The sequence below is a fragment of the Microcebus murinus genome, chromosome 4, assembly GCF_040939455.1.
Source record: "Microcebus murinus isolate Inina chromosome 4, M.murinus_Inina_mat1.0, whole genome shotgun sequence".
NCBI classification, from domain to species: Eukaryota; Metazoa; Chordata; class Mammalia; order Primates; family Cheirogaleidae; genus Microcebus; species Microcebus murinus.
In genome coordinates, this window is record NC_134107.1 from 110,337,975 (window position 1) to 110,355,720 (window position 17,746).

General features: G+C 35.6%; 2 protein-coding genes across 23 annotated transcripts in view; both read left to right on the forward strand.

Moving 5' to 3' along the window:
- The window catches only part of ARHGAP32 (Rho GTPase activating protein 32), a 319,968-nt gene that overhangs the window by 140,678 nt on the left and 161,544 nt on the right, over positions 1-17,746 (forward strand). The gene's annotated exons all lie outside the window — the stretch shown is intronic.
- LOC109730693 (torsin-1A-interacting protein 2-like) lies at positions 986-16,418 on the forward strand. The gene has a single exon (XM_076002684.1). The coding sequence runs from the start codon at positions 11,081-11,083 to the stop codon at positions 11,423-11,425; it is 345 nt and encodes a 114-aa protein (XP_075858799.1). The 5' UTR covers positions 986-11,080; the 3' UTR covers positions 11,426-16,418.

The window sequence follows — 17,746 nt, forward strand, 5'->3', positions numbered from 1 at the left end:
GCAAATGTGAGTGAGATGAAGGAAAGGATGAATCTCAATTATGGGAAAGTATAAATTTCAGAACAATGAAGAGTTTTGCTAATGTGTAAATGTGTTAATTCTAGGTTGATTAACCTGCTGTTGCCTAGCAGAGGAGTTTTGATTGTTATACTAATGAAAACTGCTAATAATTTTTCCCAATTTTTTTTTAAACATTGCCTCTGTATAATTTTTCTCTGAAATTGATTGGCTCTCTGAGGAATGTTATTTATTATTATTATCAAGAAATATTTGTATCATTAGTCTACAGGGTCTGTGCCATCTCAAATTTTGACAAGAAATAATAAAATAAAATTTGAATCAAAGAAACAAGTGAAAAGTGGCAAAAAGTTACCATTTTTCTCCTCAGATTTATTTTTAGATGCTTTTTGCTAGCTTCATACATAAGGAAGACTTTGATCGAGTCTTCCTTTACCCTATGCATATTTTAGTGGAGTTTTTTTGTTCTTTGAAGACAGGAACATTCCTGGTCCACTTTCATAGTAGTCTATACTTATACTGATTACATTTTGATATTCCTTATGAATGCTTGTTTGTTGATGTTATTGTTGATTTTCTATAGCAGTTTCATACCCATTTTTATTGTTTTTAAGTATTAACTACTCATTTTGATTAGTAGTTTGCCTTTCTTGATAGTACAGATTTAGTAGTAAAATTGTGTTTATTTGGTTGATGTCATGTGTATATCTATGTACATATGTATGTTATTTGGCTACTATGCCATATTGAAGTATGAGGGCAGTTTATTTAAACCTGTATTATATATGTAATCATTTATTTATTTATTTATTTTTGAGACAGAGTCTCGCTTTGTTGCCCAGGCTAGAGTGAGTGCCCTGGAGTCAGCCTAGCTCACAGCAACCTCAAACTCCTGGGCTCAAGCAATCCTGCTGCCTCAGCCTCCCGAGTAGCTGGGACTACAAGCATGCGCCACCATGCCCGGCTAATTTTTTCTATATATATTAGCTGGCCAATTAATTTCTTTCTATTTATAGTAGAGACGGGGTCTCGCTCTTGCTCTGGCTGGTTTCGAACTCCTGACCTCGAGCAATCCACCTGCCTCGGCCTCCCAGAGTGCTAGGATTACAGGCGTGAGCCACCACGCCTGGCCTTATTTATTGCTTATTAAAATGAATGTTATGGATATGGGGATGGGATCTGCCTTCCTTCTGCTTGCTCTGTTCTACAGGAAAAGTTGATGACTGCAAACTACATTTCTCAGGCTCCTTTGCCTGCAGACTTCTGGCTTGGTTTGGCAAATGGGAGGCACCAGTGAAAGATTGGAGGGAGGAAGAAGAAGGGAGGAGTCAGGGTGTTTCTCCCTTTCTTTGCTGTTTTGAGAGCTATCTCCATTCAGTGGTTCTAGCTGTGGTTCATCTTTCCATGTAAGGTAACTCATAATTTGGTTCAGTGATTAACAGAAAATTTTTTTTACTATTGTATCATGGGTACATTTAATCATAGAAGCAATTTTTATTATTTTCTTCCCCAAATTGACTATAAATACAAATACCTAGTTTTATATGTTGTAGTTATACAGACTAATCTTATTTATTTATTACAGGTTTTTATGGATTTGCAAATGGTTGGTGTAAGGAAATATGCAGAGAAAGAAGAAGCTAGCTTGCTTGGTTTCTTTTCTTTCTCTTTCTTTTTCTTTCTCTCTTTCACCTCTTCTTTATAAAAATAAAACATGCTTGTACAGAAAATGTAGAAAGTGAAGAGAAAAAAAAGAATCACTTATCCTATGTCCCACGGTAGTGAGATTATTTTACTATATTCAAGACTTTTTACAATGCAGAGAGATTTCAATAAAACATCCACATAAGCATGTTTTTCTTATACAAATTTCTCTAAATTGTTAGTTTCAAAGAATATTGCTTTGGTGATATACTCCCCCTTCCCATCATGTCTGGGAATATGATATTTTTAGTAATTGTGAACAGTATATGATTTTATATTTCCTTGCTTTTTCCATTTAACATGAGCATTCTACCTGATTATTAATTAAGGTGCTGAAGTACTGAGAACTGAGTATTTCCTGTTGTACATTATGGGAGGGATCATAGGTAAAGGAATTTGCAGTTTTACTGGAAGAAGGAGATCTCTGGAAAAGACTAGCAATTAATAGTGGACATAGTACCATTTTGGCAAATAATTTGGGGACTCCTATGTTCCTGCTTGGAATGGGGAAAAACATATAGCTATGGATAGGGGAAGGAATTACATTTTCCCCTTATGGGAAAAAGAGTGATGGTCTTGAGAGCTGCTGAGTAGGAAATGGAACAGACTGTAGAATGCACACTTAAAATACAAAGTTGCAAGGGAGAGAGCATAGCTGGACATTGCACTCACTCGGATCTGTGTACTTCTCCCCAGTTACCTATCCCACTTTTGGAATTTGCACTTTCCTCCAGCGTTTGCCTTCACGGGAGCAGTTTACTCCTTCCAGGGAGGCTTTAGCAGGAGATTTGGGAGGATACAGAAGTCAGTGCATCGTTGGAGTTCTGGAAGGCAAGGGCTACTGAGGCTTTGCATTACAGTTCTGAGAAGAGAGAGTTATTTAATTAGTTAGTTATTAATAATTGCATGAGAGAAAAAGGAGCATTTAAAGCCTAAGACTACTCAGGAATTCCTAGGGTCTTAGATGTCAATGTCGGTAGTATTTGTTTTTTGTTGACTATGTATAAGAAGTTGTCACAAGCTTTGGGACTTTATATCCATTTATTTCATCACAGTTCTGTATGTCAGAAGTCTGGGCAGGCTGAACTGGGTTCTCTGCTCAGGATTTCCTAAGGCAGAAATCAGTGTTGGCTAGGCTGGGTTCTCATCCTGAGATTCTGCATAAGAATCCCTTCCTGCCTCATTCAGGCTGTGGGCAGAATCCATATCCTTGTGGTTGCAGTTCTGAGGTCCCTGTTTCCTTGCTGCCTGTCACTGGGGGCCATTCTCTGCCCCTCAGTCTTCAAAGCTAGCAGTGGTGCCTCATGCTTCAAATCTTCAACTTTCCCTTCTGCTACCAGCTGGAGACAACTCTGAATTTAAAGTGCTCACGTGATTAGATTAGGCCCATTTTAAGATCAAATGACCTGGGATTTTAATTACATATGCGGACTCTCTTAGCAGTGCCTAGATTGATTGAATAACCATGCGGTGAGAATCTTGGGGTGGGGAGACTGGGTCTTTAGAATTTTGCTTACCACAGTGTTTTATGTTTTCTCTGTTATTTATGCTTCATAATATATTTAATAACCCCCTATAAAATAGGACCTATTTTTGTTATTACTTTAATTAATAGGAACTTGGGTTTGTTATATTTTTTTTCATTTTGATGAGTATCTTTATGATGAGTTTTGCTCTTTGTTTTTTACTATTATCTTATAGGGAATTACCCAAAGAATATAGGGATCCCCAAATTACTTGCCAAATGGTTTTATTAATTTATATTCTAATCCATAATGTTTAGTGACTTTTGTGCCAATCTTTTCAGTCTTATATTTTTATAAGGGGAAAGCTATTCTCATTGTTCTGATTTTCCATTTTTAAAATTTCATTGCTTTTGAACATTTTTTAATGTACCTATATTAGACACAGTAGGTTTTATGACAAAATTTCAGTTTAATTCAAATACGGTGACTAATGTCCTATGCAGATCGCTTCTTTCTTGGTCTCAGTTTCCTCTTTATGGTGGAATAGCTGAATGAGATTTCTTCCAGCTCTGTGATTACATTAAACACTTCTTCATTCCCCCCATTTTTTAGTTAAAAATCTGTAATACTTATTGGCATTCTGCTAATACCTATCAAGATAGAGTTTATAGAATTTTGAAGGAGGTAGATCAATAAATAATACAAAGGGATTGGGGCTGAATGTAGCAGCAGCCAGCTTTATGGTTCTATGTCAGAACAACTGTGTTACTCTACTGTGAGGTCACTTTACAAGTTACACAGTCAATATTAGCTCTTTGTTTGGATATGGGATCAAGAGACCAGGCTATTTGAAAGATTCTTTAAAGATCTGTAGCAGTGGAGGAATAGTAGGATTTTTTGGAGGGGTTAGGGGACAGTGAAACAGACATGATAAAACATTGCCAATTCCTAGTTTTGTAAGCTTTCCATATCGAATTATATTTTCCTGAAATGGATGAACTGTTTCCTATGTGATTTAACTGGTTAAGATTATAGGGAAACAAATACTTCCTTTGTTACAGATGCCATATATTTTAAGACTGCATTAGCTTTTTACCAGTAAGGGTATATTTTTGGCTTATATTAAGCTTGTGGTAAACTGTGGATCTTAGATCTTGTTACATGAATTTTTGTCAAACAGTGTGCTCCCCACATATGTACATATGTAATTGAGTTTTGAATATAAATTTGGGGCTTTAATTTTTATTCTTGATGAACTTCATATTCATTTGGTTTTCTTTTCAACTTATTAAAATCTCCTTGAATTCTGTCATTCACAGTTGAGTGTCCCTTTCAGTTTTCTTTTATATATAAATTCTATAAATATGTCATATGTTTTTATTTGTCTTTTATAAAAATATTGAGAAAGGAATAAAAGAGCCCTGTCATATGCTACTTCCTTCCTGTGGCACATTAATTTGCAGTAATTGACACTTAACATTCTTCAGTATTTAATCAGCTTAAAATTCAACTATATTAATATTGAATTCTTATTTTAAAATATGCACAGGTGTATCACAAAAGACTCAGTTATATGCCTTGCTATAGTCAAGATTCAGTAGGCCATCTGCATGTGTCTATCTTATCATTCTAGCTGCCTTATTTAAATGCACACATGCACCGCCCCCAAAATGAATAGGGTTTCTCCTTAATATCTTTGATTTTATATTTGTATCTCTTATGCTGGAAACCTTAGTTTTCAGTGACATTAACAATCTTTTTCCTTAAACTACTTTTGATAATTTCAAAATAATAATGTCAATATTACTGAAAAGTTTGCTTTCTTTCATCTCTAGGATATATCCAACTAGGGATATATTACTTTGCTTTTCTGTTGTCTGAAGTAATTCCTGTCTCTGTGCGTAAGCCACCAACTTATAATTAGGATCATTTGTTTTATTTGGTTTTTGACTTTTAGGCATTGCCCCTTTTTCCACTTTAATTTAATTTTACAAATATTTAAAATATGTACATGACCCTAAAATTTGAGCTATAATATAAGGCATTCAGCAAAATCTTTCATCCCTGTCTCTGTTCCTTCATAGGTAAGTATTTAAATTCATTTTTAGTTATCCTCCCATTTTTTGAATGTATTTACATACTTTTTAGTTAGGTAGCCTGTTCTCAAACCATGCTTTTTTTCTTCTTCTTAATATATACTGAAGACTACCCTATAACAATTGATTGAAATCTTCATTTCTTTTATAGCTATGACTATTCCATTGTGTGGATGCAGCATAGTGTATCCAACTGTTTCCTTTTTAATGGACGTCTGGGTTGTTTTCACCTTTCAGTTAGTAGAAATAGTTCTGCAGAGAATGACCTTATATTTAATACATATGGGATTTTTTTTCTTTTGCCAATATAAGAAAAAATGGTTAAAAACATGACTGTTATTTTGGTAAGATGTGAGAGAGAGCAGAAGTAAGTAAGTCTTCAGTCTACCACTCTCAACCAGAAGTCTTGCTAGACATTCTAATCATGAATTAGTTTTATCAATTTTTCTGCATCTGTTGCAACAATCTGATGTTTTTTGCTCGTTAATTTTAATTATAATTAATGTTGAATGATAATAATCAATTTTCTGTTAAACCATTCTTGCATTCCTGGAACAAACTCAATTTGGTTATGATTTTTTTTTTAATACAGTGATGGATTTTGTTCACTATTTTATTTGGGATATTTTTATGCATTTGTGTTTAATAAATGAGATTGGCCTATAATTTTCCACTCATGCTGTTGTCTGTTTCTTCCCATTTATTTTTTAAAATTTACTTTTATGGTGAGGTATAATATACAGAGAATCACAAATCTTATATGTGGAGCTTGGTGAATTTTTGCTTGTGTATATATGACCACCACCCAGATTTAAATATAGAACTTTTCCTGAAACTCAGAAAGCTCCCTTGAATGCCTTTCAGTATCTTTCCCACCAAAGGTAACTATTATTGCTATACATGAAATCCTACAATAATACACTCTTTATGTCCAATTTGTTATGTATGTAATAGAATCTCATTGTGGGCTTTATTTATGTTTCTATGATGAAGATGTTTAGTGCTGTTTCATATTCTCATTGGCCATTGAGATAACTCTCTTGTTATACGCACATTTAAGTCTTGCCTTTTTCTCATGTTGGATTGTCTGGTTTTTCTAAGTTGACTTTTAGAAATTCTTTATAAATTATGGATACTAGTCATTTATTTGATGTATGTTTCTAATTTCTTTCAGACTCTGACTTGTCTTTTTGCATGCTTAATATTATCATTTGGTAAACAGAAATTTTTAGCTTTAGTGAAGTTCAGTTTATTAAATTTTTCTGGGGGAGATCAGAATATTCTTTTTTTATGTATGTACTTTTAAGAAATCTTTGCCCACCCTACTGTTATAAAGGTATTTTCTAGAAGAATATGTTTATCTTTTGTTATATGTTTAGGTCTATGAACTATTTAAAATAGATTTTTATGTGTGATATGAGGTTGGGGTCAACATTCATTTTTCTCCATATAGAAATGTGTTGAAATGAACATCTTTTTTCTGACTTAATTTCAGTGGTGTCTTTTGTCATGAATCAGACAAAAGCAGTCAGCCAGTTGGTTGCTTTTTGAATTATTTATTGTGCTCCATTGATCCATTTTTCTAGATTTACACCAATATCACACTGGCTTAGTTATTATAATTTTAGAGTAAATCTTGATATCTGGTAAAAAAAAAAAAAGTCTTTCAGCTTTACCCTTTTTGTCTTGACAGTTCTATGTCTTACATTAACACTGTTTGTAGTTTTTTGTGTGGAGGTCTGTCTTAGTCTGTTTGGGCTGCTATAACAAAATACCTTAGACTGGGTAATTTATGAAAAATAGAAACCTTATTTCTCATAGATCTGGAGGCTGGGAAGTTCAAGATCAAGCCAGCAGATTCAGTGTCTGGTGAGGGCTTGTTTCTCATAGATGGTATCTTCTACTTGTCCTCATATGGTGGAAGAAGCAAACAGGCTCCATCAGGCCTCTTTAAAAAAAAAAAAAAGGGCAATAATCCCAGCCCTCATGACCTAATCACCTCTGAAAGGCCTGACCTCTTAATACCATCATCTTGGGCGTTAGGTTTTAACATATGAATTTTAGGGGGACACAGACATTTAGACCATAGCAAGGTTTTTTACTTTCTTTATTAGACTGGTTCATAGGTACTTACTATTTTCTTCGATGCTATTGTTATTGGTGTTTTTAAATTATTTTTAATTTTTATTTTTTGCTTTACCATTCCTGTTGTTCTTCCTTGATACCAGAAGGTCCATGTTTCAGTTCACCTTAAGTATCTTTTCCTTCTACTTGAAGAACTTTCTTTAGCATTTCTTTTAGAGCCTGTCTACTGGTGACAGATTCTTTTAATTTTCTCTTATCTGAATATGTCTTTATTTTACTTCATTTCTGAAGGATATTTTCACTTGATGCAGATTCCTAGGTTGAGAGTTTGTTCCACTGTCTTCTGGTTTCTGATGAGAAATCCTTATGACCCTGTACCTAGAAATAAAGTGTATTTTTTCCTGAATGTTGTCAAGATACTTCCTTTATATTTGGTTTTCAACAGCTTGATTATGATGTTTTAGTTTGTAGTTTTAAAAATTTTATTCTGTTTTGTTTTTCCTGATCTTAAATCTGTAAACATAATATGTTTCTATAAATTTTTAGTATTTTCAGAATTGTTTCTTCGTTTTTTTTCCTATACCAAAGTGTTTCTTTTTCCATACAGAGACTTCAAAACATTAATGTTAGATGTTTTGATATTCTCTGTTAGATATTGATAGGTGATTTTTCTATCTTTTAAAAAATTTTAACTATCTGTGCTTCAGATTCAGTACTTTTTTTGGTCTGTTGGAGTATTCACTCTTTCTTCAGTCTTCTCCATTATGCTGTTGAACCAAGCAAATATTTTTTTATTTGGGATACTACATTTTTCAGTTCTAAAATTTTCATCTAGTCTTTTTATACAGTTTCCATTTTTCCTAAGAGAATTTCAGTCTCACCATTGGTTTCAGTATCTAATGGAGCGTGTTTATAATATGTGTTCTAAAGTGTTTGTCTGATTACTCCAACATCTATTTCATCTCAGACTTAGCATTTCTTGAATCTCTTTTCTATTGGCAATTACTCATATTTCACTGGTATAGCTAGGAATTTTGAATTATGTGTGGACATTCTGAACATTATTTGTGAGACTGACTCCTACTGAAATTCTCTGGAGAATGTTGAGTTGTGTTTTAGGGGGCATCAGCCTGGTTGGGTTCAGATTGAAGTTTCATATGGATATTTTTAGGTCATGGTTTCAACATCAAATTCAATTTCTTAGCAGTTGTTATGCTCTTACCCACCTCTTTCTTGTTGGGGATTTTGCTCACAATTCTTGGCTCTCCAAAGCTGCTTTTTTTTGTTGTTTTCTCGGGCTAGAAAGATGAGATTCTCCAAGAGCTTTAAAACTCTTGCACTGTATAGTTTTTCCTGAATGGGGCAGCTGTCAAGTCTAAGTAATGAGAAAAGAGAGAGAGAGAAAATAATACCAAGAGTTATCCTCACAGTCTTTATGTAACAGGGTCCTACTTTATTGTTTCTCTCTTCAGAAGAATGGGATTTCACTCAAGCTCTCATGTATGCAAGCCTAAGCTCCACCAGTATACTACAGTTCTGCTTCCAGTTCTGTCCTGGGGCCAGGCTAGAAGAGAGAAAAAAAAGGGGTGGGGGGAGAAAACCTCTGGACTATTTTCCCCACATGCAAGGTTAATTTTTTTCTATTTTCTGATCAGAAAGTTGGACTTCTAAAAGAGTTTCTCTAACCATACCTGCTACTCATATCCCGATTCAGTCTGTCCTTGGGTCAATTCCAGAAAGTAACAAAGGGGAAAACTAAGGAAGCATAGTGTCACTATATTGGTCATTCAGTAGCTTTTGACTTTATTCCTCAGTCTACCTACTCTCATTTTTTAAATGAGTTCTCAGGTAGTTGATGTTTTTATTTTGTTTTGTTTTCTGTAGAGTTTTTAGTTGTAATCAGTGGAAGAGGCCTGAAGCCTCATAATTTTTTTGAAATAAATTTTGCTTGGTTTAGAATTCTTTGTTGATTCAACACTTGTTTTAAAAAGCATTTGAAAGAACTCAGTCTAATTCTTCTGCCTTACTATATTTATTTCTCCGAGCATAATGTATATCCTTTTTTTTTTTTTTTTTTTGGTTTGCTATTAAGATTTTCTCTTTATCAGTGGTTTTTAGCCATCTGATTATGATATGCTTTGGTATGATTTTGTATTTTTCTTACTTTGGATTTATTGAGTTTTATCGATCAATGTGTTTATAATTTTCATGAAAGTTAGATGAAATTTAGAAACTTCATCAATTATTTCTTCAAAGTTTTTTCTGTTTTTCTATTAGGTTGGTGCAAAAGTAATTGCGGTTTTAGCATTGTTGAAATTTTCCATTTGATATTGGAATACATTCTTAAATAAATGTGTTTATGTCATACATCATTTTAATGTGCATTTCTCACATTGTGTTTTTTGCTAATGATTTATTACTTGCTGTTTATTTTATATTTATTTTGGACTATGAAAGTGATGTTAGACAAAAAGCAAATTTGAGTGATTTTATTCATTACATCTGAGAAGTATGTTCAGCAAATCAATGAGATGCATCGAAAACTACAATACTTGGGCCAGCTGGTGCTGGTCAACAGAAAGGGCCCAGTTCTTCTCCATGACAACACTCGACCAACCACATGTTGCACAGCGAACACTTCAGAAGTTGAACCAATTGGGCTACGATGTTTCGCCTCGTCCAGCATATTCATCTGACGTCTCGCCAGCCAACTACCACTTCTTCAAGCATCTCAACAATTTTTTGCAGGGAAAACGCTTCCACAATCAGCATGATGCAGAAAGTGCTTTCCAAGAGCTCATCGAATCATGAAGTGTGGATTTTTATACCACAGAAATAAACAAACTTATTTCTCGTTGGCAAAAATGTGTTGATTGTAATGGTTCTTATTTTGATTAACAAAATTGTGTTTGAACCTAGTTATTAATATAATGATTTAAAATTCACGGTCTGGATGTTCAGCCGCGTTGCAGCAGGGGTGCAGCCTGGCGTTGTGGAGCAGAGGGAAGACCCGAAAGGCTTCCTTGGTATTGATGGGGCTACGTCTTAAAACTCCATAGAGTTTGTATGTAATGCATTGTCACATCCTCCATCCAACTCAACATCAGCTCCTTCTCTGTGACTGGGTCCTGATTAAGGTCCTCCCAAGACAGACTTCATTGGATCTGTGCTCAAGAGGCCTCTGCCAGGTTTTCCTGACCCCCCTACATTGCTGTAAAGTGCCAAGACCTTAAGACTTGAGTACATGTATTATAACGGCAAGAGTGCCAACACCAACAAAAGAGCCACTGGACCTGTCAGCTCCTCTGTTTCACTGAACAGACATAATAATCTTACCAAGAAGGCAGGGTAAGCCAAGTGCCTCTGTGTGACACCACCACCAGCTGATAACAAAAAATACAATAATAACCAATTTAGCCTAGAGTCATCTCTTCTTGAGAAGCGATTCTGAGATCCGTGCTGCTAGTAAGTGACTAATAACATTATAAGTGACTGATAACATTATAGACTGTATTGGTCCCTGAGTTGCAATTGAGTGAAAAATAGACAACGAAATCTTGAAGAATTGCACAGAGGTGCAAGCCAAATTTAACCCTCACCAAGTAATGTTGGTTGAACTGAGAAATTGCTAAACCAAACCTCTACTAGGACTGCTTATTGTGGTGTCTCTCTTTGACATTGCCTCTCCCTGTGTTGTCTTTCTAGATCCAGATGTTCTCAGATAATTCACATTGCCCTGATGGTGGACAACAGTGGTTCCCTAGTTTAGAACTAGGCCATTGGTTGTACCAAACTGAACTTGTTGAAAATGAATGTTACCAAATATTCTTAGACCGTATAAACAGAGCTGATTATTGCCCAGAGTGTTATCCTGATAATCCTGCGAATAGAAGCCTTGTTCTTCCATGGTCTTTCCCACTTGAGTGGGCTCCCCAAAATCTCACCAGGTGGACCTTTGAAAAAGCTTGCCATCCATTTCTTCTGGGTCCTCCACTGGTTAGAAAAAGAATACATGACTCTAGACTAGCTGGTTTTAACCCTGTGCATTACAGTTAATCTTGACCAGAACAGACAAAACCTTAAATTAAAAAGTTGGCCAAAGCAAATAACTTTTCCAACAGTCAAAATCATCAAGTTCTAGAGGGCTTTGTGCTAGTAGCCCAAGGAAGATGGAAAAAATAACTCATTTCTAACTCTGTCCACACTGTCACTACATTGGGGTACTGCTTAAATCATTGGGTCTGCTTCTGTGGCCTACACATATTTTGTTCAGCATGAATTTAGTCAGTATTCAAGCCAGACTGTTGATCTACAGCTAGACTAATCCGTATTCCCTATAAGCAATGTTTTGAACTATCTTGACACTCCTAAAAAGTTCCACAGCCTGATTGTTGATGAATGATAAGGTAGTCCTAGAAGGGAGGCCCCACACTTTGTGCTGCATAGTGGTATTTCTAAGGGTAACTTTTGTGGGAAAGCGTTCTCGTTGAAGCTGGATCGTAGATTATTCCAGTAAATTTTTTTTTTTTTTTTTTTTTTGAGACAGAGTCTCGCTTTGTTGTCCAGGCTAGAGTGAGTGCCGTGGCGTCAGCCTAGCTCACAGCAACCTCAGACTCCTGGGCTTGAGTGATCCTTCTGCCTCAGCCTCCCGAGTAGCTGGGACTACAGGCATGCGCCACCATGCCCGGCTAATTTTTTATATATATATCAGTTGGCCAATTAATTTCTTTCTATTTATAGTAGAGACGGGGTCTCGCTCTTGCTCAGGCTGGTTTTGAACTCCTGACCTTGAGCAATCCGCCCGCCTCGGCCTCCCAAGAGCTAGGATTACAGGCGTGAGCCACAGCGCCCGGCCATATTCCAGTAAATTTTAATAAGAACTATGTCTAAATTCCACATCTTACACATTGATCAGTGATGGTATTATATATATATATATTCATATGTAATCATTTATTCATCATTGACTCTGGCCCATCCTCAGTGTGGCTGTGACATTAGTAATTGGTCAATGTCAGAGAAATCACATTGTATTAAGCAACATATGCATAGTTTATATAAAAACATGCAGAGATATGCCATCTGTCTACACTTTGCTCTGCATAAACAAAGACTGTCCTTTGTGATGAGTGAATTTATAAAGTCCTCCCCTGGATATGGAAATGGAAAAGTACCTGTATGAAATACATGACAAAAGGAATTATCGAGGCTGACTCCATATGTATTATGAACAGTCTAGGGGAAGCATCTTAGAACTAAGAAGGTATTTATTGCTGAACATTGGCCACATTCTGGATTTTTCTTGTTCATGAAAATCATGGAACCAAAGTTGGGGTTAAGCAACTTAGAGAAAACTATTGAAAACAACTCAGAGGCCACTGAACAATTTTTAAATTACACTTAAGATGCTAGGTATCTAGTGGTAGCATATTATCTCAACAATATTATCAAGGACCCAAGTTCTTTCTGTCTTTCCCTGGAATCCTTGTCATGTTTGCTTTTTGTCCTTAATGGTGGTTTCTTCAATGAGTACAATATGGCTTGTTGCACCAGATATTTTAATCCCAGGCAAAGGCTAGAAGTAGGAAGCAAAAGGCTTTCTTCTTGCAAGTCTATCTTTTATTTGGGAATAAAGTCTTTCCCCAAAGTTCACAGCAGGTTTCTTCTTAACATCTCATTAGAAGGTACTGGTTCACAAGGGAGCCTGGGAAAGCTTGGCAGAGGGGAACAGTATTAGCATTGCCTGGGTAGAGCACATTGCCTCCACTGATAAAATCAGGGCTCTTTTAGATAGAGAGAAATGAGAAATGAATGACTGTTGGTGTGCAACAAATCATACTTGCCACATGTTGTGAAACCTTAAGTTACTTGTTGCTCTGTATAAAGAATGTACCCCAGAGATCCATCCTGTACCTGCCTTATGTCTATCATGATGGAGGTTCTCTCCTGTTATATTGCTAACTAAACTGTGTGGGCTGCTAAAATAAATAAATAAATGAAAAAAAAAACCCAAAAACAAAATTCACAGTCTGAAACTGCAATTACTTTTGCACCAACCTAATACAACATTCCTCTCCCCTTGCTGTTTACGTTTTCCTTTCCTTTTTTTGCCTTCAGTTACACTTAGGTTAAATGGCTTTATATTGTTTCCCATTTCACTGAGACTTTTCTCCTTTTTCTCTTCACTTAATTTTAGAAAGTTTCTCTTGCAATTTCTACAAGTTCACTGATCTTTTCTTCTGCCATGTCTAGTATGCTATTTTATTGTAGATAGTGTATTTTTTATCTGTACTCACACTGATTTTTTAACAGTTTTCATTTTTTTCTTCATTATTTTTTTCCATCCTTGAGCCAACCGAACATATGCAAAGTAATTTTACATTTTTCTCTGCTAGTTTCATTACTTTTGTTATTTTGGGGTCTCTTTCTAGTTAGTGATTTTCCTCTTGGTTATGCTTTTTTGGATAGATTTCTTAGGTATCTTGTATATGTAGATATTAGGGCTGAAAAGTTATTTCAGGTTAATTTTTATATAAATATTTTTGTTTACTTCTAATGGTTTCTTCTTCTCTGGGAGTTTGCCTTTAAGGTCCAATCATATGGCAGTTTTGAAATGTAACCTCCACTTCTTCTGCCCAGTAATAGGACTGCTTTCTGTTTGGAGTATAGGCCTTGCTGTGGGGAGAAGCGCTTGCAGGTCAACAGGTTAGGTGAATATGGAGCTCATCTTACTTACTTCTCTCAAGGATCATAGCCTATCATGTTTTTTTCTGTATGATTGAAATTAAATGCTTTTGAACACTTGGTTTATACATTTTTTACAGCTTTTCTGGTTCTTTTAAGTGGAAATTTTAGTCTTGTCATTACAAGTATCAAGTCTCATAGTTTTGATTGTCTGGGGTTAACTAGTATCATAAAATGATTTCGAAAAAAATTTTTCTTTCTCTATTATTTGAAATATTATTTCCTCATTTCTCATGTTTTCATAGTTATAGCTATTGCAGGCAAATGTAGAACCAGCTTAAGTTCCATAAAAATTCCTCTTGACCTTTTTTCTATTTTTAATTGAAGCTTAATATACACACACAGTCAGTGCGTAAAGTGCACTAATGTTAGCATACTGTTTGATGACCTATATACTTTGTGAAACCACCACCTGCACTAAGTTATAAAGCATTTCTCAGTACTCAATAAGATTTCTTCATACTTCTCACCAGTCAGATGTAACACATTCTTCTTTCTCTTAATAATTTCACCTGTTATTGAACTTCATTTAAATATTACAACAGAGCAAGATTTTTTTCCTTCTGGCTTCTTTAATGTAGTACCACTACTGTTAAATTATTCATGATGTTTACTGTATTAATATTAATAATTAGCTTTTTTTCATGCACAGACTTTCATTGCCTAAATATGTCATAATTTATTCATTTATTTCCCAGTTCATGTGTATTTGTATTGTTTCTATTTTTTGGTGATTATAAGTAAACCTTCTATGAACATTTATGTGCATATTTTTTGGTGTACATATGGACTGATTTGGAGGGACATATATTTGGTAGTGTATAGTTGTAGGATTATGGCATGGATATGTTTAGTAGGAATTATCAAACAATTTTCCAAAGTGGTTATGCTGTTTTATACTCTGGCCAGCAATGGATTTTTAACATTAGTATTTTATTCTTTTCTTATTTTTTTTTAGACAGCATCTCACTCTGTTGCATGGGTGAGTTCTGTGGCGTCAGCCTAGCTCACAGCAACTTAAAACTCCTGGGCTCAAGCGATCCTCCTGCCTCAGCCTCCTGAGTGGCTGGAACTACAGGTGCACACGACCACGCCTGACTAATTTTTTCAACTTTTAGTAGAGACAGGGTCTTGTTCTTGCTCAGGCTGGTCTGAACTCTTAAGCTCAACCAATCCTCCTGCCTTGGCCTCTTAGAGTGCTAGGATTACAGGTGTGAGTCACTGCGCTGGCTTATTAGTATTTTAATTAAAAAAAAAAGTTTGGCCTTTTGGATGGTGCGCATTATTATCCCACATGACTTTCTTTTCTTTCTTTTTTTTAAGAATTGGGGTCTCTCTCTGTTGCCCAGTCTGGAGTGCAGTGGTGTGATAATAGCTCACTGCCTCCTTCAACCCCTGGGCTTAAGTGATCCGCCTCAGCCTCCTGAGTCCCTAGCTGGGACAACGGGCAGGTGCCACCATACCTGTCTATGCATGTGCTTTTACTTTGCATTTCCTTGATGAATAATGACACTGAGTACCTAGATTATTGGCCATTGGTATTCTCTTTTGTGAAATACTTGTTCAGAGTTTTTGCCAGTTTAAAAATTACGTTGTCAGTTCATCATAAGGATTTCTCTTATATATGTTGGACGTGACTTCTTTGTTTTTAATTTTGATGTAGTTGAATTTATTTTTTTATGTGTAATGCTTTCTTGCTTTCTGTTTAAGGCACCTTTATTTACTTCAGGTTTATTCTTCTGTGTTTGTTTTGGAAAGTTTATTATTTTTTGTATTGAATGAATTTCCACCTTGAATTAATTTTTGAGTGTTAAGAGAAGATTCAAAGTTCTTATTTTGTATACTTGAAAATGAGGCAATCTCATTTATTGACAGTACTATTCTTTTGAATTGCATTGGTGCCTTTGTCATAAATCAACTTTCATCAGATATGTTTGAGCCTATTTTAGACTTTGTTATATTTTATTGATTGTTTATCCTTACCTCAAAACCACAGTCTTAATTAGTGCCCCCCTCCCCCCTGCCCAATACCCTATTACTGTAGTACCTATGTGTCCACTTAGGTGCTACTCAGTTAATACCAGTTTGCTGGTGAATATATGTGGTGCTTGTTTTTCTATTCTTGGGGTACTTCACTTAGTAGTATGGGTTCCAGCTCTAACCAGGAAAATATAAGATGTGCTATATCACCATTGTTTCTTAGAGCTGAATAGTACTCCATGGTATACATATACCACATTTTATTAATCCATTCTTGGATTGATGGGCACTTGGGCTGTTTCCACAGCCTTGCAATTATGAATTGTGCAGCTATAAACATTCGAGTGCAGGTGTCTTTTTTGTAGAGTGTCACTGGATCATTTGGGTAGATGCCCAGCAATGGGATTGCTGGATCAAATGGTAGATTCACTTGTATCGCTTTAAGGTATCTCCATATTGCTTTCCACAGAGTTTGAACTAGTTTGCAGTCTCACCAGCAGTGTAGGAGTGTTCCTCTCTCTCCACATCCACGCCAGCATTTGTTATTTGGAGACTTTTTGATAAAGGCCATTCTCACTGGAGTTAAGTGATATCTCATTGTAGTTTTGATTTGCATTTCCCTGATGATTAGAGATGATGAACATTTTTTCATATGTTTGTTGGACATTCTTCTGTCTTCTTTAGAAAAGTTTCTGTTCAAGTCCTTTGCCCACTTTTTAATGGGGTTATTTGATTTTTTTTCTAGCTGATTTTCGTGAGTTCTAAGTATATTCTAGTTATCAGCCCTTTATCGGATACGTAGGATGCAAAAATTTTCTCCCATTCTGTAGGTTGTCTGTTTACTTTCATGACTGTTTTTTTGGCTGTGCAGAAGCTTTTTAGTTTGATCATGTCCCATTTATTTATTTTCGTTGCTGCTTTGATTGCCTTTGGGGACTTCTTCATAACCTCTTTGCCTAGGCCAATGTCTAAGAGAGTGTTTCCAACTTTTTCCTCTAGAATTCTAATAGTTTCATACCTTAGGTTTAAGTCTGTTATCCAGCGTGAGTTGATTTTTGTGAGAGGTTAAAGGTGTGGGTCCTGCTTTAGCCTTCTACAGGTGGCTATCCAGTTTTTCCAGCACCATTTATTGAAAAGGGATTCTTTTCCCCAGCGTATGTTTTTGCCTGCTTTGTCAAAGCTTAGATGGCTATATGAGGATGGTTTTATATCAGGATTCTCACATCTGTTCCACTGGTCAATATTCCTATTTTTGTGCCAATACCAGATTGATTTAATTACTACAGCTTTGTAGTATAGTTTGATATCTGGCATATTAATGCCTCCCATTTTGTTTTTGTTGTCTAGAATTGCTTTTGATATTCGGGGCCTTCTATGGTTCCATACAAAGTGTAAAATTATTTTTTCTATATCTGTGAAGAATGCCGATGGGTTTTTAATAGGTATTGCATTGAATCTGTAGATCAGTTTGGGTAGTGTAGACATTTTAATGATGTTGAGTCTGCCGATCCATGAGCATGGAATGGATTTCCATCTCTTTACATCCTCTGCTGTTTCCTTCCTCAGTGTTTCATAGTTCTCCGTGTAGAGGTCTTTTACGTCCTTGGTTAAGTATATTCCTAAGTACTTTAATTTCTCTGTTGCTATTGTGAA

What these genes read in the sequence shown, in the direction of transcription:
- LOC109730693 (XM_076002684.1), top strand. Translation starts at nt 11,081, where the DNA reads ATGTTCTCAGATAATTCACATTGCCCTGATGGTGGACAACAGTGGTTC.